The sequence below is a fragment of the Microcebus murinus genome, chromosome 4, assembly GCF_040939455.1.
Source record: "Microcebus murinus isolate Inina chromosome 4, M.murinus_Inina_mat1.0, whole genome shotgun sequence".
NCBI classification, from domain to species: Eukaryota; Metazoa; Chordata; class Mammalia; order Primates; family Cheirogaleidae; genus Microcebus; species Microcebus murinus.
Genome location: NC_134107.1, coordinates 15,820,754 through 15,843,446, shown reverse-complemented (window position 1 = coordinate 15,843,446; position 22,693 = coordinate 15,820,754). Strand labels below are relative to the sequence as shown.

The following is a 22,693-nucleotide window of genomic DNA, read 5'->3' as shown; positions in this document are numbered from 1 at the left end:
AAAAAGAAAAGAAAACTTACAGCATTGAATGCATACATTAGAAAAGAAGAAAAATCTAAAATCAATAATCTAAGGTTCCACATTAGGAAACTAGAGAAAGAAGACTAATATAAGTGTAAATCAAGAAAAGAAACAGAAATAAAAATTAGAGCAGAAATTAGTAAAATTGAAAAACAAGATATCAAAGGAGAAAATCAATCAAACTAATACCAGGTTCTTTGAAAAGATCAATAAAATTGATAAACCTTTATTCAGGCCAACCAGGGGAGAAAAAAAAGAAAGAAAGAGGAGACTACTGATTCCATGGACATTAAAAGATAATTAAGGAATATTATGAACAACTCTATATCTACAAATTTGCTAATTTAGTGAAGTAGACCATTTCTTGAAAGATACAAACTACCAAAACTCAATCAAGAGAAATAAGCCTATATTTATAAAAAAATTAATAAGCTTCAAAAAAAAAAGAGAAGGCACCATGCCTAAATGGCTTCCCAGATGGATTCTATCAAATATCTAAGAAAGAAATCATACCAATTGCCTACAATCCCTTCCAGAAAACAGAAGCAGACAAAATACTTCCTTATTCACTCTATGGGGCCAGATAAAGACATCACAAGAAATAAAACTACAGACCTAGATATAGCATAAATTTAGTTGTACAAATTCTCAATAAAATATCAGTAAAATTAATCAAGCAATGTTTAAAAAGAATTATACACCATGACCAAGTGGAATTTTTTCCAGGTACACAGTTGAAGTCATCAAGCACATAAACAGACTAAAGAAGAAAAATCATATTATCATATCAATTGGTTCAGAAAAAGCATTTGACAAAATCCAACATATATTCATGATTTTAAAAGTACTCTCAGCAAATTAGGAATAGAGGGGAACTTCCTCAACTTGATAAAAAATAACTATCTACAAAAAATCCTAGAAGTAACATCATATTTAATTATGAGAAACTAGTTGCTTTCCCCCTAAAATCAGAAACAAAGTAATGATGTTCCCTTTCATCACTCCTTTTCGATATTCTACTGGAAGTTCTAGCTAATTCAACAAGACAAGGAAAAAAAATTAAAAAGATCCAGATTGGGAAAAAAGAAATAAAAATCTTTGTTCATAGATGACTTGATTGGCCATGTAGAAAATCCCAAAACATTGATGAAAACAAATTCCTAGAACTAATAAACAATTATAGTGAGTTTGCAGGATACTAATGTATAAAAGTTCATTGCTTTCCTATATACCAGCAATAAACAATTGGAATTTGAAATTTAAAAACTCAATGCCATTTACATTAGTACCAAAAAATGAAATACTTAGATATTCATAACTGTTATTAGTCAGGATTCTCCAGAGAAATAGGCCAAATAGGATATACATAGGAAGCTACTTATTATGAGGAAATGGCTGGCACAGTTATGAAGGCTAAGTGCCATGATCTGCTGTTTGCAAGCTGGACACCCAGGAAAGCTGATGGTGTAATTCCTGTCTGAGTTCAAAGGCCTGAGAACCAGGGGAGCCCATGATGCAAATCTCAGTCCAAGGTCAGGAGACCAATATTCCAGGTCAAGCAAGCAGACAAGAAACAAAGGAGCTGAATTGCTCCTTACTCTGCCTTTTCATTCTATTTTGAGCCCTCAATGGATTGGGTAATGCCTACTCACACTGGGGAGAGATCTACTTTACTGAGTCCATTTAAATTCTAATCTTATCCAGAAACACTCTCACAGACACACCCAGAAATGATGTTTAATCTGGGCATTCTGTGGCACGGTCAAGTTGATGTATAAAATTAACCATCACAATAGCATAACACAATATTCAAAACAAAATATACATAAGTTCTCTATGAAGAAAATTACAAAACTCTGATGAAATAAATCAAAGAAGACTAATTAAATGGAGAAATATTTCATGTTCATTACCAAGAAGATTAAATATTATTAGGACATCAATTCTTCCCAACTTGATCTATAAATTCAACACAATCTAAATCAAAATCCAAAAAAAGTTATTTTGTGGATATCAACAAATTGATGCTAACATTTATATGGAAAAAAGGAACATGCATACAAAAATACTGAAGAAAGATGAGAAAAAAGTAAGAACAAAGTAGGAATACTGACACTATACAACTTCAAGACTTACCATAAGTCTTGAATCAACACAGCATGATAGGCAAATATCATGCCACACCTGAGAAAGCCCAGAAATAGACCCCCACAAATATAGTCAACTGATCTTTGACAAAGGAACAAAGGCAATTCAGTGAAGAAAAGACAGTTTTTTCAATAAGTGGTGCTGAAACAATTGGACATCTATATGCAAAAAAAAAAAAAAAATGTTTTTAAAGAATCTAGATACAGACCTTACAGCCTTTACAAAAAATTAACTCAAAATGTGTCATGGACTTAAATCTAAAACACAAGACTATAAAATGTCTAGAAGATAACATGAGAGAAAATCTGGATGACCTTGGGCTTGGTAATGAGTTCTTAGACACAGCAATAAAAGCATAATCTATGAAAGAAAAATTAAGTTGGACTTTACTGAAATGAAAAACTTCTGCTCTGCAGAAGTCACTGTTAAGAGAATGAAAAGGCTTGCTACAAACCGGGAGAGAATATTTACAAAACACATATCTGATAGAAAGACTTATATCCAAAATATATAAAGAACTCTTAAAACTCTACAATAAAAAAACAATCCAATTTAAAAATGGGAAAAATATCTGAACATACACCTCACCACACAAGACATATAGGTAGCAAATAAGCACATGAAAAGATGCTCAACATCATAAGTCATCAGGGAAATGCAAATTAAAACAAGATACCACTACACACCCATTGGAATGGCCCAGATCCAGAACCCTGACAACATCAAAGGCTGATGAGGATGTGGATGGAGCAACAGGAACCCTCGTTCATTGCTGGTGGGAATGCAAAATGGTACAAGCACCGCTTTGCAAGATTGTTTGGCATGTTGTTACAAATTTAAATATGGTCTTACCATATGATCTAGCAGTCATGATTCTAGGTATTTAATCAACTGAGTTGAAAACTTATATACACAAATATTTATAGCATGTTTATTCATAATTACCCAAAACTGGAAGGAACCAAGATGTCCTTTAATGGGTGAATGGATAAACAAATTGTAGTTCATCAATACAGTGGAATATTATTTAGAGATAAAAAGAAATGAGCTATTGAGCCACAAAAAGATATGGAGGAAGTTTAAGTGCATATAGTTAAGTGAAGTAAGCCAGTCTGAAAAATTATAGTACATAATTCCAGCTATGTAACCTTCTGGAAAAGGCAAAACTGTGGAGTCAGTAAAAAGACCAGCAGTTGCCAGGTGTTGAGTGGAGCAATTTGCCCACCCAACAGGAGGAATTTGGCCCTCTTGCCTCTTCTAGCCAACTGTCCCTACTGCTCTTCTACCTTCTGTTCCCTGCTCCTGCGTCACAGAACAGCACTCCTCTCTCCACCTGGTGTCACAGAAACACACCTACACAATGACATTAGCATTATGATGAGATGAACACTTTACTTTCATATAGTGCTTAGACACTTCCAGTGTATTCACACACGCGTTAAGTCATTTAGTTGACTTATATGGATAGGTAGCTGCAGGAAGTGACTATGGGGCCAAAAGTGGGTAGTGTAGGATGAGGTTTAAATAGACTCACTTTAAATAGATTGTGGTTTTGTTTCTGTTCTTATTTTACTGCAGGGGTGCAATGGCAGCAGGAGAAGGGGAGTGTTAGAAGATGACAAGAAATCACCGCCAATGGAAGGCAGTTCATCTCCTGTTTCAATCACGCAATTCTACCTGCATTCATTGAATCTGACTAGGTGAATTGTTAAAGATGCAAAAATCAATGAGATGTGGAACCTGCTCTCTGGGGATTTGTTCTAGAGGAAATAACAGGCACATAAAAATAACTAATATAATGTAAAATGAGATCTTTGGCTTTTCAGGGAACTAAGAGAGATATTCTTGTACTCCAACAAGGTGTAGAACCTACCGAGAGAACTGCAGGAGACAGGCAGATAAAAATCAAAGTATCGGCTTGATTCCTGATAATGTTCTGTTGGTGGACATGGCTTCAATATCTGGCCCAATGGCTGCCCCAGACTGCACCCCAGAATTAGACAGGCTAACCCAGCAGGAGCAGTCCTGCCCTGTTGTGCTTACTGTGCAGCTGAGAAGAAACCATTCAACATGTTCTCTGCAGAAAGGCAGATCCCAAAGAAAGAGAAGAAAGATCAGGGAGCCAAGGTACCTGCCTAATTTTTTTCTAAAACTCATCAATCCTTTAAATCACCCCTACCTTGCTAGAGGGAACTGAATGGAGAGGGTGCAAAACCAGGAGTGCCATTTCAGGGTTAAGTCCCTCTGCAGGGAAGCAGGAGAAGAAGGCAAGGGAGTCCCCCACATTTACTAATCCATTTAGGGTTCCTCCATCCTCACTCCTTAAGAAGCCCTGAACTGAAGTCCCCTTCACGTGTATAGGAGCCTCCAGACCAGGAAGCCCAGTCTAGGGGACCCAATTTGCCAGTGTCTCCATTTCTCAGCCTAGGCCTCTGTGTAAGAAAGATGGTCACATCCAATGCCTAGGTCTTACGGAATTATTATAAGCCCAAAAAAGAAAATGGACTTTTGAAAATCTCAGAAAAAATTTCAAACATTATATTAGATAAATGTCAGGGATTCTTACTATAATCAAATGCCACTTCACCTAAGGAAGTATTCTCAGGCGCTCTGAACCACACTAAATCTCTGGGCCATCCTCTCCCCATTCTTTCCCTTTGGTATGAATCATCACAGTTGGCATTACATGCTCAAGGGTGGAAATTATATCTGTCTGTTCATTGCTATGTTCACAGCATCTAGAACTGTGCCTGACACACAGAAAGCATTCAATACACATTTTGGTTGATTATTATAATTGATCCTTTTGAAGAAGATCAATCGTATTACCAAAGTTGTGACCACTGTCACATTCGTCATATGAAATTGACTCTTGCATGATAACATGGTTGATAAAATTGCTGTAACAGGTATAATACAAGGACCTTGCATCAAATTCAACACCGATATAGTTTAGGGCAGTGGCCTTTGGAGATTGCTCAGACTTTCCTGTACATAGTTTCATCATCTCATTAGATGTCTTATTGTAATGGATGAGTATACGTGTGTATGAGAGACAGAAAAATATGTATACATGTTGCCTAGTAACTTTTTAATAACTCCCACTGCATCTGCAACTGCTAGCTTCTCCATTGAAAATTATGTTTCCTACAAATATCCAACACTATTCCCTATGCTGATGATTATATTAGACTTCCCAGTTCAGTGTCTGTGGGAACAGTGTAGACTGTGTATTTGGGTGAAGAAGGGCAGAGCAGTGAAGATGGGGAACCTGGCAGGCTCACCTTTCTAACACAAAGGTAAGTAAGAACATCCTGAAAACACAATTGCCTGCAGGCAACTTTAGTTCAGTTCACATATAGTTTATGATTTCAATAGTGTCCCTAAAGGGCAAAATGTCCATTCTTTAAGTATATGCTACTTTGAACTAAAAGCTTTAGGCTGATTAAGATCTCCTGCCTCTAATGAAAAATATTGGGCTTCTTAAAACATATTGAATTTAGGTAATTTTTAAAAACTAAAACTTATTCCATTAACATTTACTGAGCACCTATGATGTGTACAAAATTAACTAGTATAGTCCCTTTCTAAAAAAAAGATTAAAAGCTATTTGGAAGCAGGGAGAGAAACACCATTTTATAACAATATTAACTTTGTGACAATGTTAATATAGTACATTTGTATAATGCTTTGAGGTTAACAGCGTGCTCTCATATGTACTAAACTACTTAATTGACTTATACAGCAGCACAAGGGAATGGAGGATGGAGGATAAGACTGAAGATGGAACAAAGGAAAACAAATATTTCTTGGGGCACTACTGCATAGTAGGCACAGGACAGCCATTCATTCATCTATTCAAAAAAATTATTAAATAACTGATATGTGCCAGGCAGGAGCTGGGGATACAATAGTGACAAGAGAAAGTCCTGCCTTCAGGGAGTTTACATTTGGAGGGAAGGGTAGACACAAATAGACACATAATGACAGGGAGTAAAAAAAGGCTAGATTATCACAAGTACACCGCACTGTGATGCAAGCTGTATGCTCCCCATTTCATAGAAGAAGATTCTGAGGTTCCGAAGGGTTAGTTTGGTCAGGGCTACCCAGCCAAAATTAAACTACTTGAATCTGGCTTCAAGCTACCTCTACGTTTGATAATGCAACCCTGAGGTCAACAAATAGAAAGACTGTCATTTGATCCTGACCTGACATTGAGCCTGGTAGTCTAGAACCTTCTAAGGGATTGGCCAGAAGAGCTGGTGGAATAATATTAATTTGAAAGAGAAGCCAAGAATAAGTAGTTTCAACCTCATTTCCCAGGAACTGAGCTGGCTGGTCCCAGGCTCTCTGCTGAATGCCTCTAGCCGAAGCCTCATGGTGCCATAACATACCAAAAGGAAAATTAGAACTGTATTCCCTACACACCTCTTTCCTTTAATAAGACAGCTTTCTTAGAACAATTTTACAGAAAAGGAAAAGAAAAATACAAGAGGCATAGAATAAGCTCAAATTAATTAGGAAAACCTTTTACTTCAATATGTAAATAGGTATATGAGTTTTTCTGATTTTCAAATTCAGAAGCCATTTAAAATCATTTTTTATTTAAATTGGACACAATAGAATGTCTTTTTAAAGTGAAATTGCCAAAATCCAATTAGCCACAGATAATGTCTGCTACTATTGTGATAGATGCCTTTCCAGACTTCTATGTATATAGATTTACCCCCCCAAAAAAACATTATATGATACATTCAGTGTTTTAACCTGTCATTGAAAGGAATCCTTTCATGTCTACAAGCATAATTCTACATTATCAATGTAGAATACATTTGAATGGCTGCAAATTCTAAATTGTACTATGTATCATATTTATTGAATCAATTTTCTGTATCAGACACTTAAATTCTAATTTCTTCTATTTTAAACAGTGCTGTGATGAGCTTTCTTTGTATTTATAACATTAAGCATTTAGTTTATTCTTTAGCATAAATTTCTAAATAGAATTTCTGAGTCACAGGGTTTGTACACTTTACATTTTGACTCATGTCCAGAAATACCCCAGAAATTGCGTTACTGTACACACTCCCATCAACCATATACGAAGGTGACTCTTTCCCCACGTCCATGCCAATCATGGACTCTTTCAACATTGGCTAATCTTCTAGAGGAGAAGTGATAGCTCATTATAATTTTAATTTGCATTTATTTGATTAATATTCTGATTGAACATCCTTTCATATGTGGGCTGGCCAACTGTATTTCTCTGTGAATCATGACCCATTTTCGTTTTAAAGTATCTGTTTCTTATGGATTTATAAGAGCTCCTTATACATCAAAGACACTAGCCTGTTTTGTTCTGTTTTTTTATAGAAATTGTCCCTAGTTCTTCATTTATATTTAGTTTCTAACTTATTTATAATGCTTTTAAACATTGATGTTGCATGTTTTTACTTAGTAAAATCTAATAATTTTTGATGTAATGCTCCTTTACTCCAGAAATTATGAGAACATTTACTTAAGTTTTATTCTAAAACTTTAATTTTTGATATTTATATTATTAAGATGACAAAATCTTCTTCAGTCTTCCATTTCTATGAGAAGTTAAAGTGTTATGATCTATTTCAGATCATAGTATCTATCTATAAAAAGAAATCAAACATTCAAACACAATTAGAATTGGGCTATTTCTTTACAATATCTTAATCATCAGTTAAAATTAGAAAACTTGACATAGTAAGTCCATTTCTGGGAATATGCCTTAAAGAAATCGCAGATGCACACAAAAATGCATTTACAACATGTTGAGTGCAGCATTATTTGAAAATACTGATTACGGCACAACTAGGAAAACTGTAGACAGTGCATGACTTTTGTGGCTCCTCACCTCCTGTACGTTCTACAAGCCTGACTCCCAGTGCCACCTACCCCCCTGGTTTCCATACTCCCTCTCTGAGCTCCTGTCTCTCACGACTACTGTGCTCTCCCAGCCAGTGCCTCATTCCAATACAGCCTTGGAATGACCGGTGCTTACTCTCCACCTGCTGGTTCCCTTATACCCAGGAAAATCCATCTCTACCTTAGTAACCAGGGTATTTCCAATCACGTTCCACAAAGGATTAGAGAGAACTTACATCAATAACAACAAAACACAATCAATAAAACAATAAGATATAAGTAAGGAACTAAGAGGCAACGTGTAAAAAATATGGAATAAGAAATTAAGCTACGTATGTTTTTGAGTGTCTGGACATCAAAACAAAAAGGTATAGTCACTTATAAAGTCCTCATTGTCTAAGAAGAGGAATCTTATTAGAGTCCCAGGGGAGTTTTCCCTTGCACTTGGGTCTAGGATAAATGTCTCCTTTGGGGTCTCAAATAGAGAGTATAGAATAGATCCCACCCTTGATACAATCACTAGGTGGACGCTCTTCCATGCAGAAACCCTTGATAAAAGGCAATAACAATTCCAAATACATTATACTATTTGCATAGCTGTCTATGATTTTCTAGGTGTCAATAAAAAAACTCCAGAGTACCAGTTCTAGGTAATGTGTTACTGGGTTCTGGCTTATTAAAATAAGATTCCTATTGGGTTGTATACCTAAACTATATACATTTTTTTAACTTTTTAAAAATTTTAATTAAAAATAAAAGAGTCAATTCACTTTTCCAAAGGAATGAAATTAGTCTAATTTGGGAACATCAGAGACCTAGGAAGATTACAAATTTTTTATCTAAGAAGCTTTGTGGATGTATGTTCTAACCCTCGAAACGAAACTGTAAAATAGACCCAACTTTGACAATCTAAGAAAAGAAAAATCAAGAGCAAGGTGTTTATAGAAAATTTTATTATGCTTTTTTTTTTCAGGGAATGTGCTCTATTCTTTTTTCATCTAATATATTATAGTATGCTTTCTTTTTTCTTATCCTTATCTTTTTTATTCCATTGCTTCAAATGCAAACTGTCCACTTTTTATTGTTAAGTTGGAGTTTGATCATCTCAACTATTAAATTTTAAATAGATAAAAATCTACTGAGAACTGAAATTTTTAAAAATTATCTGGGATATGAGCCCTTGAGACACACAAATATTCTTTTTTCCAATTTATTTTTTATTTGTATATATTGCATTGTGGTGAAGTCAAGGCCTTCAGTGCATCTATCACTGAAGCAACACACGTCGTACTCACCAAGCAACCTCCCATCATCCACCCCCACCGACCCCCCACCCCTCTGAGTCTGCACTGTCCATTGTTCCACACTCTGCTTCCATGTGTCCACATTATTTAGCTCCCACTTATAAGTGAGAACATGCAGTATTTGTCTTTCTGTGTCTGAGTTGTTTCACTTAAGATAATGGCCTCAGTTCCATTGATATTGCTTCGAAAGACACAGTTTCATTCTTTTTTACAGCTGAATAGAATTCCCTTGTGTATATGTACCACATTTCTTTATCCAGTCCTCTGCTGATGGACACTTGGGTTGATTCCATATCTTTGCTATTGTGAATAATGCTACAACAAATATATGAATGCATGTATCTTTTTTATATATAAATTTCTTTTCTTTTCAGAAGTGGGATTACTGGATCATATGGGAGTTCTATTTTTAGTTCTTTGAGAAATCTCCACATTGTTCTCCATAGATGTTGCACTATTCTACATTCCCATCCACAGTGTATAAGAGTTCCCTTTTCTCTGCATCACCAACATCTGTTATTTTTTGTCTTTTTAATAATAGCCATCCTGATTGATGTAAGAGAATATCCTATTGTGGTTTTAATATGCATTTCTCTGATGATTAGTGATGTTGAGCATTTCTGCATATGCTTATTGGCCATGTAATTGTCATCTTTTTAAAAGTTTCTATTCATGTCCTTAGCCCACTTTTTATTTATTTATGTATTTATTTGAGACAGAGTCTTGCTCTGTTGCCTGGGCTAGAGTGCAGTAGTGTCATCATAGTTCACAGCAACCCTAGACTCCGGGGCTCAGGTGATCCTTCTATCTCAGCCTCCAGAGTAGCTGGGACTACAGGTGTGTGCCACCATACCCAGCTAAATTTTCTATTTTTTGTAGAGGTAGTGGTCTTACTATGTTGCTGAGGCTGGGCCTTCTTTATCTGAATGCTTAACTCTCTTTCTAGGCTTGGGAAGTTTTTGTTGATTGTTTCCTTAAATAAGTTTTCTAAATGTTTTGATCTCTCTTTCCCTGTAGGAATACTGATAATTCATAAGTTTGGTCACTTTACATAGTCCCAGATGTCTCAAAGGCTTTATTCATTCTTTTTTGTTCTTTTTTTCTTATTTTTTTCTGACTGGATTATTTCAAAAGATCTGTCTTCAAGTTCTGAGATTCATCCTTCTACTTGGTCTAGTCTATTATTGAAGCTTTCCAATATATTTTGTATTTCCTTTAATGAATTTTTCATTTCCAGAATTTCTGTTTGGTTTTTTTTTTTTTAAGATATCTATCTCCTTGGTGAATTTCTTATTCATATCCTAAACTGATTTATTTGTGTTGGTTATCAGATTTCTCTTGCATCTTCTTGAGTTTCATTAAAATTGATATTTTGAATTCTTTGTCTGGCATTCTGAGGAGTTCTTTTTAATTGGGATTTGTTGCTGGGGAATTGTTTTGGTCTTTTGCTGGCATCATATTTCCCTGCTTTTTGATGTTTCCTGTGTCCTGCCATTGATATTTGCACATCTAGTGTAGCAGACACTTCATCTAATTTTTTATAAATTTCTTTCATAGGGGGGAATTTTTCCTGAAGAGGTGTGCATATTGTTGCTTAAGTAGGACATGTTGGCTTTGGTTTGGGTGCCTGATGTACTGTGATCTTTACATGATTTCTTAAGCAGTACACAGGGTTAGTGTATCTGTGATTTTCTTGGTTGCTTAGGGTTATTAGTTGAGGCTGTGGTGAAGTTTTACAGGGGAATTGGACACCAACTGAGCCAGTTTTCAGTCCCTGGTGGTAGCAGCCATGGGCTATGTATGCCTGTTTTTAGGTCCCAGAGAAGTTTACACTAGCACCAGTGTTAGTAGGTTCTGGAGGGCCAATTCTTGGGCCTCCAGGTGGCTTTCTCAGGAGTTAATAGTGGGAGGAGTGAGCCAAGTGTGTGGCTAGGTTCTCAGGCTCCTCAGCAGCTGGTGTGATGTGGGTGATGGCTGTTGCAGTGGTGGAGTAATCCACTAGGACCAAAAGGGTCCATGCCAGCATTGCTGGTAGCTACAGTGGGATGAGTGGGCTAGTCTGCAGACCCATGCCACTGATGGCAGGGTGGTGACTATTTTCTAGGTGTGCTTAAGAGGGCTCAATCTTCCTTGTCCCTCCCAGGTTGGGTAACAACTGCAGCTGCATCACCTCAAACTTGGCCTAAGAGTGGAGCGCATCCCAGCATTAAAGTCTCTAAATGGTGCCAGCTGTGGGCCTGCTACCAGAGGCCTTGCTCAGGTGAGCAGCATGGGCAAGAAGCTGTAGGGCAAGGGTCCTCAAACTTTTTAAACAGGGGGCCAGTTCACTGTCCCTCAGACCGTTGGAGGGCCGTTGGAGAGTGCAGCGCACATTCCACACATGCGCACTGTGGGCCCGGGACGAGTTGGCTGCTAAGCAGGACAGGCAGTGGCGGCAAAAACACCCAGTGGGCCAGATAAATGTCCTCTGTGGGCCGTATGTGGCCCATGGGCCATAGTTTGAGATGCCTGCTATAGGGAATCCAGTCCATTTATGTCTCAGTCTCACAGCAGCCAGTTATAGGGCAGTGTGTATTTTCATAGGTATGCATAGGAGAATCTAGTTTCCCTGTCCGCAGCTGGGTGGCAGCTGCGACCATGTAGGACCGAATTCTGCCCAAGGGTGAGGCACAGCCCAGCATCAAACTGTCAAAATGGCAACCAGAGAAGTTGGGCCCCTTCCAGGCACACAGCATGGAAAAGAAGGTGTGAAGAGTGTGATCCACTCACGCCTCAGTCTCAACAAAAGCCAGCAGCAGGGTGTTGGGGACCTTCTCAGGGTTGTATGGGAGCCCCAAGAGCAGCACAGCAGCAGCTCCTGCATCTTTACCTTAGATCTTCAGTATCTAGGCTCCTGGAATGGTGCCCAGCTGGAGGTGCTCTAGGCTTGGATGCCCGTGGTGTTCTGTGAGGGTTCCCTTTCTAGAGCAATGTCTCTGTGAAATCTCTAGGCAGCTCCCTATGGCAGGCCTGAGGCCCAAATGAGGCAAGGGATTTTTCCATAGCCAAGACTTTAAAAGTCCTTTTCAGAGTGGGAAGCCCCAGAAATTTCTCTCTTACGTGTTTCCCCACATCCAGAAACTCCTCTTGGATATCAGCAAGTTCCTTGCTGGTCAAACTCTTTTGAACCCTCTCCTTACTCACTTTTGGTGCTTCCTGTCACTTCTCTGGTATACCCCAGCATTCTCTCCTAGAAATGTGAGTGTCTACTTATAATTCTGGTTCCTCTTCATGGAGGTAGCACGTACTCCCTGTGTCTAGTCAGCCGTCTTGATCTCACCCCTAGGACATATAGATATTCCTATTGAGACTATTCTCAGTTTTGTCCTCTGATGGCTAATTTTTTATTTCAAAAAAATCTATTTGGCTTTTATATAAAAATAGAAAATCCCTGGAATTTTAGTCAATAAATAATTAACCAGATTTATTTATCACCAATTCAGTCTGATTGTGGAAAAATGAATTTCTTTCTGTATTCACCCCTAAGTAAGGAGTGTTGGGCTACGTTACCTCTGAAGTCCTGTGAAGCTTTAATGACCAGTTTTTCTGTAATATGTTAATATTCCCTGATTATGGGTCTATATTCTATCAAGAGCCGTGTGTGTGAATTGTGAGGTCCAGTTTTCCCAGAGTGCCAGAGAGGAGTACCTATGCAGGCCTGACTCTTCTCTTCCTTTAGGGGATGAGATGAGGATAAAGTAATTGGCCTTATCACCCACTAAAATTCTGATAGACCAAAGTAAGCCTCAGACTCTCTGATCTGGCACAGTGGCACAGTGGAAAAACCTCTGGAGGCTATTAAAGAAAAAAACTATTCATGAGAAAATTATTAAAGACAGCAACATAGATTTCACTCCAAACTATTGCTATAGGGATGAAGACTATTGTAATAGGAGAAAGAGATTGAGCTCAACTCCAAATATAACAAAGACAAGTGGGGATGTGTAGCCAATGAGCAGAGGGAGGTAGTCAGTGGATGGAGGATTATTAAAATGAGTTAGCAAGGGTAGGGTGATTCTTGCTAAACTGGCTTAAAAGAATTCTTGCTCAAGACTGTCCAAGGGCTTAGATATTAAGAGTGAGGGATGAGGAATTTGATTAGATATCCATGGTGGGGAATTCTCACTAAACTGACTTAACAGGATTCTTGCTAAAACTGGGCTCAGTGAGAACAGATATAGACAGCCAAGGTTCAGACCTAGAAGAGAAGAAGGCGTTTAACCAAAATATGGTCAAGGAGGGAGTCTTTGTCAAGTCTAAAAAATTATTTGGATTTGAATCTTTGACTTACAATTCACTAACGTTGCAACTATGTAGATGTGGTCAAATCATTAATTACTCTAAGGTTTAGTTTCACCATATATAAAATGGAGATAATCGTAATCATTCTAAAGACCCATTATCAAGGTATTGTCCTTTGGGTAAAAGGGAAATAAAACTAATAAAGACCCTACAGGGGCATCGTTAGAATTACAATCAAGTTGAGATGCTACAGCTGAAAGCCCTTGGTAAAGTATAAAGCATGGCATGCATGTGCCAAAGTTATTCTTACAGGGAAGAAGATAAACCACAGGCAAATGACTACATTCCATTCATCACTCTCTGTGCAGAACATCTACAATAGGAAAGAAGAACCATCAGAATAAAGAATTTCCAGACTACAGGGGAAGACTCTAGCCTAGCTTTTCTGAGTAGCCACTATGATCTAGGTGCTTGAGAAAGCTTTATAACAATATGTGAAGAATTATGGTACCATCTCATGACACCACAATCCTAACCCTAATATATCTTCTCTCAATGTAGACCTGAAAGAAGGTCATTCTCATCATGAACCAGGTCAACCACACCAATGTGAAGGAATTTATCTTCCTGGAACTTACTCGCTTTCGGGAGCTGGAGTTCCTCTTGTTTGTGGTCTTCCTTGCTGTGTATGTAGCAACCATCCTGGGAAATGCCCTCATTGTGGTCACTATCACCTGTGAGTCCCGCCTCCACACACCCATGTACTTTCTTCTGCGGAACAAATCGGTCCTGGATATTGTTTTTTCATCTATCACTGTCCCCAAGTTCCTGGTGGATCTTTTATCAGAGAGGAAAACTATCTCCTACAATGGATGCATGGCACAGATCTTTTTCTTCCACTTTGCTGGTGGGGCAGATATTTTTTTCCTCTCTGTGATGGCCTATGACAGATACCTTGCAATTGCCAAACCCCTGCACTATGTGACCATTATGAGGAAGGAGGTATGGTTGGCTTTGGTGATGGCTTCCTGGGTGGGTGGTGGTTTGCATTCAATTGTCCAGGTGATTCTGATGCTTCCACTCCCCTTCTGTGGGCCCAACATTCTGGATGCCTTCTACTGTGATGTGCCCCAGGTGGTGAAACTGGCCTGCACTGACACCTTCGCTTTGGAGCTTCTCATGATCTCTAACAATGGACTGGTGACCCTGCTGTGGTTCCTCCTGCTCCTGGGCTCCTACACTATCATTCTGGTGATGCTGAGATCCCACTCTGGGGAGGGGCGGAACAAGGCCCTCTCCACCTGCACCTCCCACATCCTGGTGGTAACTCTGCACTTCGTGCCTTGTGTTTACATCTACTGCCGGCCCTTCACTACTCTGCCCATGGACACAGCCATATCTATCAATAACACAGTCGTCACCCCCATGCTGAACCCCATGATCTACACCCTGAGGAACCAAGAGATGAAGTCAGCCATGCGGAGACTGCAGAGGAGGCTGGGGCCTTCTGAGAGCAGAAAACTGGGATAGGCAGTCAGCCTGAGACTGGAGGTCTAAGACTGACTTAGTTTTCTCAAACTGCAAGTCTAAGAATAAGAGACAGCTAGCTCTTTTCTCTTCAGTCATTTTACTGTATATCTTCTTAGCCACTGAACTCTATTAGTGGAAATACAAGAACCAAAGGAAGAGATGAAATTGAACAATGTGAGCTACTGGGCTTGTGTGCTGGGGAGAAGTATGGGGTCTAAGATTGAAATCAATAACCTAAATGCTACTTTGATGTTATCTGTTACTCTCATGCTAACACTTACCTCACTTTCACCAACTGTTAATATGGAAATCATTAGGTGTAGCCTTTGCCAAACCCCTAGGGAGATAAAGGAATGGAATGCAAGAGGGAAACTTGCATTCCCTACCCTACCTGGTAAAGATGACTCCGGAGCTGCAGAATGTGACCAATGCAGGGGTCCCAGGAGCTGATTATTTGAAAAGAATTTATTACAATGGCTGTTCTCACCCAGTCTCTCACTCCCCCTGGAAAAACCCTTTATAAAACCCAAGGCTCTCCCCTTCCTCATGTGGATGCTCTTTTCCACTTCCACCCATCAGCACCCAGATGCTCAAATAAACAGCATTTTCCTACACCTGAGGCTTCTCTCTGTGGTTCTGAACCTAACAGAAATAACCTTACTAACTTACTAGACTGTCACAAGAATGAAATAGGACCGACGTAGGGAGGATGATAGTTGCGAAGTTTAGCACTGCTCCTGGCATTAATCAGGCATTTAGTCAATGTTCCCTATTATCTATCCCTCCTAAATATGCATATACACAGAATATAGACAATTATTTCATATGTGCTATATCTGGCGACTCTGTAATTTCCAGCCAATTGTTAAAATAACTTGATTTTGTATTGTAAGTACAGAGTCTTAAATATATTTCACCAATTATTAAAAAGAGAAGAAATATTTTAAGTTGTAAGTCAGATATACACATGGACAGATCTATACATGAACCAGATATTTCCTGTTCTTGGGTCCATTCTATTGATTTGCCTACTGAAATTAATCTCACAGGTACTCATATAGTTTGGAGGCATATCTGCACAAAATCCACACTGACAATTTTATGTTAACATGAACTTTATTTTTCTCTCTATTCCTTCTTTGCATTTTACCCCCAAAGCTTTTATAACTGAAGCAAAACTATATATATTTTTTCTATGTATGCATAGACAATTCAAGACAAGTCACTATAGTTCAAAAACAAAACCACCTAAGAAAGTCCTTTCAGGCCCTCAAGGTCCATTTTCTATTCCAGGAGAGAAAAGAAACACATTGCATTCAGAGTCATTTAGGAATAGCCACTAGGTCTGTGTTGGAATCCACCTCTCCTCCAAGTGAAGAATTCCAAGAGAATTGACATGTAGAGAAACAATGAATCTCCCATCTCCCTCTATGCTTGGCTCAAGTTACCCTTCAGCCTCCAATAGTCACTCAAACATTGGCCAAGAGAATAAGGAAGCTCAAGAAATTGCAACACATTGAAAAAATTTTGTAAGGTACCAAACTGTTATAATGCCTTGACATTTGGCCAAGAAAGTCCTGGTAGGTGACACATATCTGTGATCTTCCCTGAATCCTATAAGATAGAGGCACTGAGCCAAGACTCCTAATATATTTTATCTAATGATAGTGCCTCTCAACATTTTTAAATTATTGCCCCACAAGGAGCTTTATTAGATATTTTTTCCTAATTGCTCCCCTACAAGGAAATTTAATATCAAATATATGTATCTTTTTATGTACTGGCCCTTTGAAGGGCAATATATCATTGTAATATTTAAGATTTTGCTCCCCCTAATTCAATTGTTTTCCATCTGGGCATGTTATCCTTATTGAGAATGAATGGTCATATAACATTAGATGTCTCCACAGGCTAATGTTTCCCCAAAACTCAGAGAAGCACAGAATAGATAGATTTATGTCTTCTGGGGCCTTGCAAGAATTTGGAAAGCAGAGAAATGTGGACATCATTGTGTGCATGTGAGTGTGTGTGTGCACGCATATGTGTGGACTTGCTTGCTTGGAAACTGTTTAATAACTCCCACTGGAACTCCAACATTACCAGAAGAATGCCCATTCTCTTTCTATATCAAATAAAATTCCCTTTGCTAATTCTTATATTAGGCTTGGGCCTGAGAGACCAGCACACATAGCAGAGACACTTTGGGACAGGCAGAAGAGCCATGATGTCGTGACTCTCTGATTCTGCCCTTTGCAAAGTGAAGACTGGAGAGAACACACTGAAATCTGGTATAACTAATCTTCAAAGGGACTTTACCTTCAAGTACAATATTTTCCCGCCATCACATACGCTGAGTCCCAGCTACCCAGTCTCAGATGGTGCACATTCATGGTCGGACACTGAAGGATTCAGGTAAGAATATTGAACTGTCAGAGTCCGAGACAGTGTGAATTATATGTGAATATAATGAGCATGAAAAATGTGTCAGGTGTGTAAGATACTGCAAAAAATAGTTGAAAACTTTAGCAACAGGAAACAAAGAAATGGATGTTAAATACTGGGAAATGAGGAATGTCTTCATAAGAAGGAGCCACGGAGATGGGGCCAGCACAGCAAAAGAAAAGGCAGTTCGTATTTGATAGAAAAATGGAGTTGCATACAAAGAGCAGATTTTGTTCCAGTTTAGAGGTTGTCCATGAGTTGGGCATGAAGCCTCTTTCTACAAGTTAGGCGCTTCCTTAAAAAACATGATTTTAACCCCCAATTCCCTTAAAAACTGCGAGGGTTTCCAAGGCAGCTCCATATGCACACTTGCCCACGGCTCACTGGGTCTCCTTTCCCTTTGATTCAGAGACAGCTTATCCCGGAACCCACTCACCCGGCGCTGAAGCCTCTGTTCCACTTGGTCAATTCACACATGTTCATCCAAACAAAAATAAGCAAGTTGGTTCAAGGAGATGTTGTTCTTTTACAGAATAGCATTTTACATTTTGCTAATGTCTGCATAAATAACCTTCTGTGATAGGCAGAGAAGATACCGTTTTAGAAGAAAGGGAAATGAACCAAGTTAATTGAATGCCTACTGGGTGCCAGGTACTTTACAAACATTATCGTATTTACTTTTTATGCTAGCTGATGAAGTCAGTGTTATGCTTCCCAGTTTGCAAAGGAGGAATCCGAAGAAAAATAAAGGAGTTGCCCCAGATAACAAGGGAGGAAGAGGCAGAATTCCAGCTCAGGTGTGCCCTTCTCCAAAGCTCTTAAGATTGTCACACACTATGTCACAGTAGATTGTTCCCACATTTCACAACTGAGGATCTGAGGCTTTCTCAAGGTCACAGAACTCTTGTGGCTTGGATCAGAAAACAAATCTCTACCTGGCATCCCTGAGGGCCAAGTCAAAGACTTGTCCCGCAAGGAGCTTTATTAGATATTTTTTCCTAATTGCTCCCCTACAAGGAAATTTAATATCAAAAATATGTATCTTTTTATGTACTGAGGCCCTTTGAAATTAATTGAGATCAAATTTTGCCACAAAATTAGTTCAAGTCAGGTCAGTTTTTATTACCAAACCACTTTCTAAAAATCCTTTAGCATTCATAGCTTGAAGATTTCATGGCTGGGCGTGATGGTTCATGCCTATAATCCTAGCACTCTGGGAGGCCAGGGCAGGAGAATCACTTGAGATCAAGAGTTCAAGAGCAAAATAGTGTCTTAACTTGTGTTCGTCAAGATCCTTCTCATTCACCCAGACTCCAAGGCCAATCCTTATAAGTCACAATGTGCATTTATCAGCTATGTGTATTCACTACTTTAAAAAACATTTATCAGGCACTTAACATGTGTCCCCAGACTAGGTAAGGCTTTGAAAATACTGGGATGAATGAAACATTGAGCAGATAAGATGAACTTGAGATTTATAGGAAAATTCTACTGGATTAAAGACAAATAGACATATAAGAAATTAGGTGCAATAAATTGTTAGAGATGCCAGAAGTCAGTGCAGGAAATGATGGAGACGCAAAGGAGGGATCCAGCTGAGGGGTGTCAGGAAAGTTTCCACCAAAGAGGACACCCTGAATCTGAGTGTTAAAAGACTGATGTTTATCAAAGCAGATAGTAGAGAAATCCTAAGAGTGGGAAGGGCATGATAGGCAGAGGGAGCAACAGGAACACAAATCTAAAGGTGTGAATCAGCAATTATTTGCATAATGTCTGAGCCACTGAAACAGGAGACCAAAGGAAACAGGGCCCCCAGATAATATCCAAGATGGAGGAAAGTCTTAGCTGCTATAAAGGGATCTTGACCTTTATTTTGTAAACAATAGGGAACCATTGAAAAATTTAAACCCACCCAAAGAAATAATATGGTTCTATTTAGGACATAAAGATAGTTCCGGAAACAACAGAGAAGACCAAAGTAAAAGAGAACAGTTAGTTAACTCCCACAAACAACCTAAGGAGAGATGATAAGGGTCTAACTCAGGATGGAGAAGAGACAACAAATTGAGAGACATGGAAAAGGTGGGATCCCCAGGAGAGTTAACTTTGCACACAGTCCTGGCTCCTTGCAGTGTGGGTAGCTCAGTATACATCTTTGGGGTGAAATCCCCCACCTATCAGGACATGCTATGGAGGCAACTGTGCCCACAAAGACAGAAATAAACTGAGGAAACAAGACAAGTAGTCAAATTCTCCAGAGCAAATGAGAGGCAACATGTATTTTTGGTTTCCTTATCCACATGATTTCTCAAGGTTATCACCCTCTAAAGCCTGTTCTTATGCAGCCCAAGCACAATGCATCCCAGCAGGGCACTGAACTGGGACCATCTATCTATGATGGTGTCAGAGGACTCAGACGGATGCTCGGGCTGAGCGTGCCTTTTTTCTCTGAGTTAACTTTTGTCCCTCTGCCAACATCACAAATCTCAGAAATTATTAAAGTGCCATGGATGGAAAATGTATTGGGCTGAAGATCAAAGACCAACTTCATCGCTAGCTTACTGCATGCATGGCCTTCTGCACATCACTTAAGCCTGTCAGGAACTCTACTTTTCCTGAACTAATCCTCAAGCAACAAAAGGTTGCTCACTCCTCACTCAAATGGGGAAAATGCAATGATTTGAAAACTCTAGCACTTGGCTCTACCCCTTCCTCCCCAACCAGGGCTTCATAGTAAGAGAACCTACCCCAGCCATGGTGGGCGAAGCAGGTGGTGGTCATTGTTTCCAGCTTGTGCTGGGGTAAATGTGCTGATTTGTACTTTGCCAGGAAATGCAAGTTCCATGCTGAGCAGACACTGCTTAACATTACTAGGAAGGAGACAGAAGGAAGTCCATCTTTATCTATACTGGCCACATCACAGTGGTGACCTTGCATTTCATGCCCTTTCTCCATATACACACACCTGGACCTCAGCTGTCTTTTTCATGAATACAGCCATCTCCACCACCATCCTTGTCATCTTCTTTGTGTTAAACCCCATTGTTTACCCTCAACCTCTGAGTTTCCAATGAAATGAAATCAAAAATTAAAGAGTGGAGGTGCCATTTGCATGACATATGACTTGAAAGGTAACAGAAGGACAATGGACTAAAATTCCATTGCCACAAGAGAGACAGACACTTGAGTGGGTGATGAAATCCATCATTGAAAGTGTTAGAAAAAGTCTGTGCAGAGTTTCTTGTACAAATTATTCTTGGATTTATGTATTCTGAAACTGGCAGGCGGTGTGAGAGAGCAGAAAGATCCCAGAGCCAGGAGAAATTTGTCTTATTTGCCCTCTGCCACTGATTTTCTGCATGACCTTGGAAAACTGACTGAATTCAGTTTTGCTATTGTTGAAGTGGGAAGAATAGCTTCCCCCCTAACCACAGAGGCATGTTAGGAAATTTTATTGTAATTAGGTGTGCAGCAGTTTTTAAAACTATAACATGCTATTCAAATGAACCCCTATCATGTTGTTACTGGATGTTAATTTATTTCAATGGCTTTTAAGCCATAGACACAATGTGGAAAGTGAACAATATCAGAGCCGCTCTGGTTCCAGAAGGTTTAGGGAACCCAGAACTCCTTCACAAAGCCTTCCTTAAGGTTGTCTTTCTCAGGAACTGCTAGAGGTGGGCTTTCACACAACCTATGGGCCCACTGACTACAGTAAGAAAAAGAGTGATCTAGTCCAAACCACAGCTTCTACTAATGAGGGAGCTGAGGCAAGTAGAATCGAGTGATTTCCCCAGGTAATACAGCAAGTTCATGTTTAATGTCAGAATAAGAGATAATCTTTGCTTGATGTCCTTGTCTCAGTAACAATAGTATTTTCTTCAAAGGTGTACATGGAGGGAGAAACAGCACCCAATGGCCCTGAGAAATCATACCAGGGTGACAGAATTTATTTTTTGTGGACTTACTCAGTCTCAGGAGCTGAGCTTATTCTTATTTTTCTTTTTATCTATGGTTTATGTAACAACTGTGTTAGCAAATGTTGCCATTATGGTCACTGTGACCTGCGAGTCCCGCCTTCACACCCCCATGTACTTCCTGCTCCGCAATCTCTCCGTCTTGGACATCTGCTTCTCCTCCATCACAGCTCCTAAGGTCCTGATTGATCTTCTCTCAGAGAAAAAGGGCATCTCCTTCAATGGCTGTGTCACTCAGATGTTCTTCTTCCACCTTCTGGGGGGAGCAGACATTTTTTCTCTCTCTATCATGGCGTTTGACCGCTATGTGGCTATCGCCAAGCCCCTGCACTACGTGACCATCATGAGTAGGGGGCGATGCACAGCTCTCATAGCGGCCTCCTGGGTGGGGGGCTTTGTCCACTCCATCGTGCAGATTTCCCTGTTGCTCCCGCTCCCTTTCTGTGGACCCAATGTTGTTGACGGCTTCTACTGTGATGTCCCCCAGGTCCTCAAACTCGCCTGCATGGACACCTTTGTTCTTGAGGTCTTAATGATTTCCAATAATGGCTTGATCTCTACACTATGGTTTGTCTTCCTGCTTGTGTCCTACACGGTCATCTTGACAATGCTGAGGTCTCACACTGGGGAGGGCAGGAAGAAAGCCATCTCCACCTGCACCTCCCACATCACTGTGGTGACCCTGCATTTTGTGCCCTGCATCTACGTCTATGCCCGGCCCTTCACTGCCCTCCCCATGGACAGAGCTGTCTCTGTCACCTTCACTGTCATCATCCCTGTCCTGAATCCCTTGATCTACACCCTGAGGAACCAGGAGATGAAGTTGGCCATGCAGAGACTGAAGAAAAGACTCGTGCTTTTTGAAGGAGAATAGCCTCACTATTGTTTGTGGGTGAAGATACAAATATATAATTAAATTATTTTCTTAAAACATTTACTGTCAAATATTGTGACTCAGCCATCCACAGACAACTAACTATAGCAGGGTGGCATAGACACAAAAAACCAGTGACCAGGCACACTAGTGTTGAGAAGGAACAGCAGCAGAAAGTTAAGCAAGAAGAATGTAGACTTTGAAGAGCAACTGACAGC

General features: G+C 39.4%; 2 protein-coding genes across 2 annotated transcripts; both read left to right on the top strand.

Moving 5' to 3' along the window:
• The first annotated feature begins 14,237 nt into the window (after positions 1-14,237).
• Positions 14,238-15,182, top strand: OR4D6 (olfactory receptor family 4 subfamily D member 6). Its single transcript, XM_012759826.3, has one exon. The coding sequence runs from the start codon at positions 14,238-14,240 to the stop codon at positions 15,180-15,182; it is 945 nt and encodes a 314-aa protein (XP_012615280.2).
• Positions 15,183-21,539: 6,357 nt separating this feature from the next.
• Positions 21,540-22,475, top strand: LOC105868720 (olfactory receptor 4D9-like). The gene has a single exon (XM_012759814.2). It carries the CDS (start codon positions 21,540-21,542, stop codon positions 22,473-22,475), a length of 936 nt encoding a protein of 311 aa, XP_012615268.2.
• Positions 22,476-22,693: the final 218 nt, after the last annotated feature.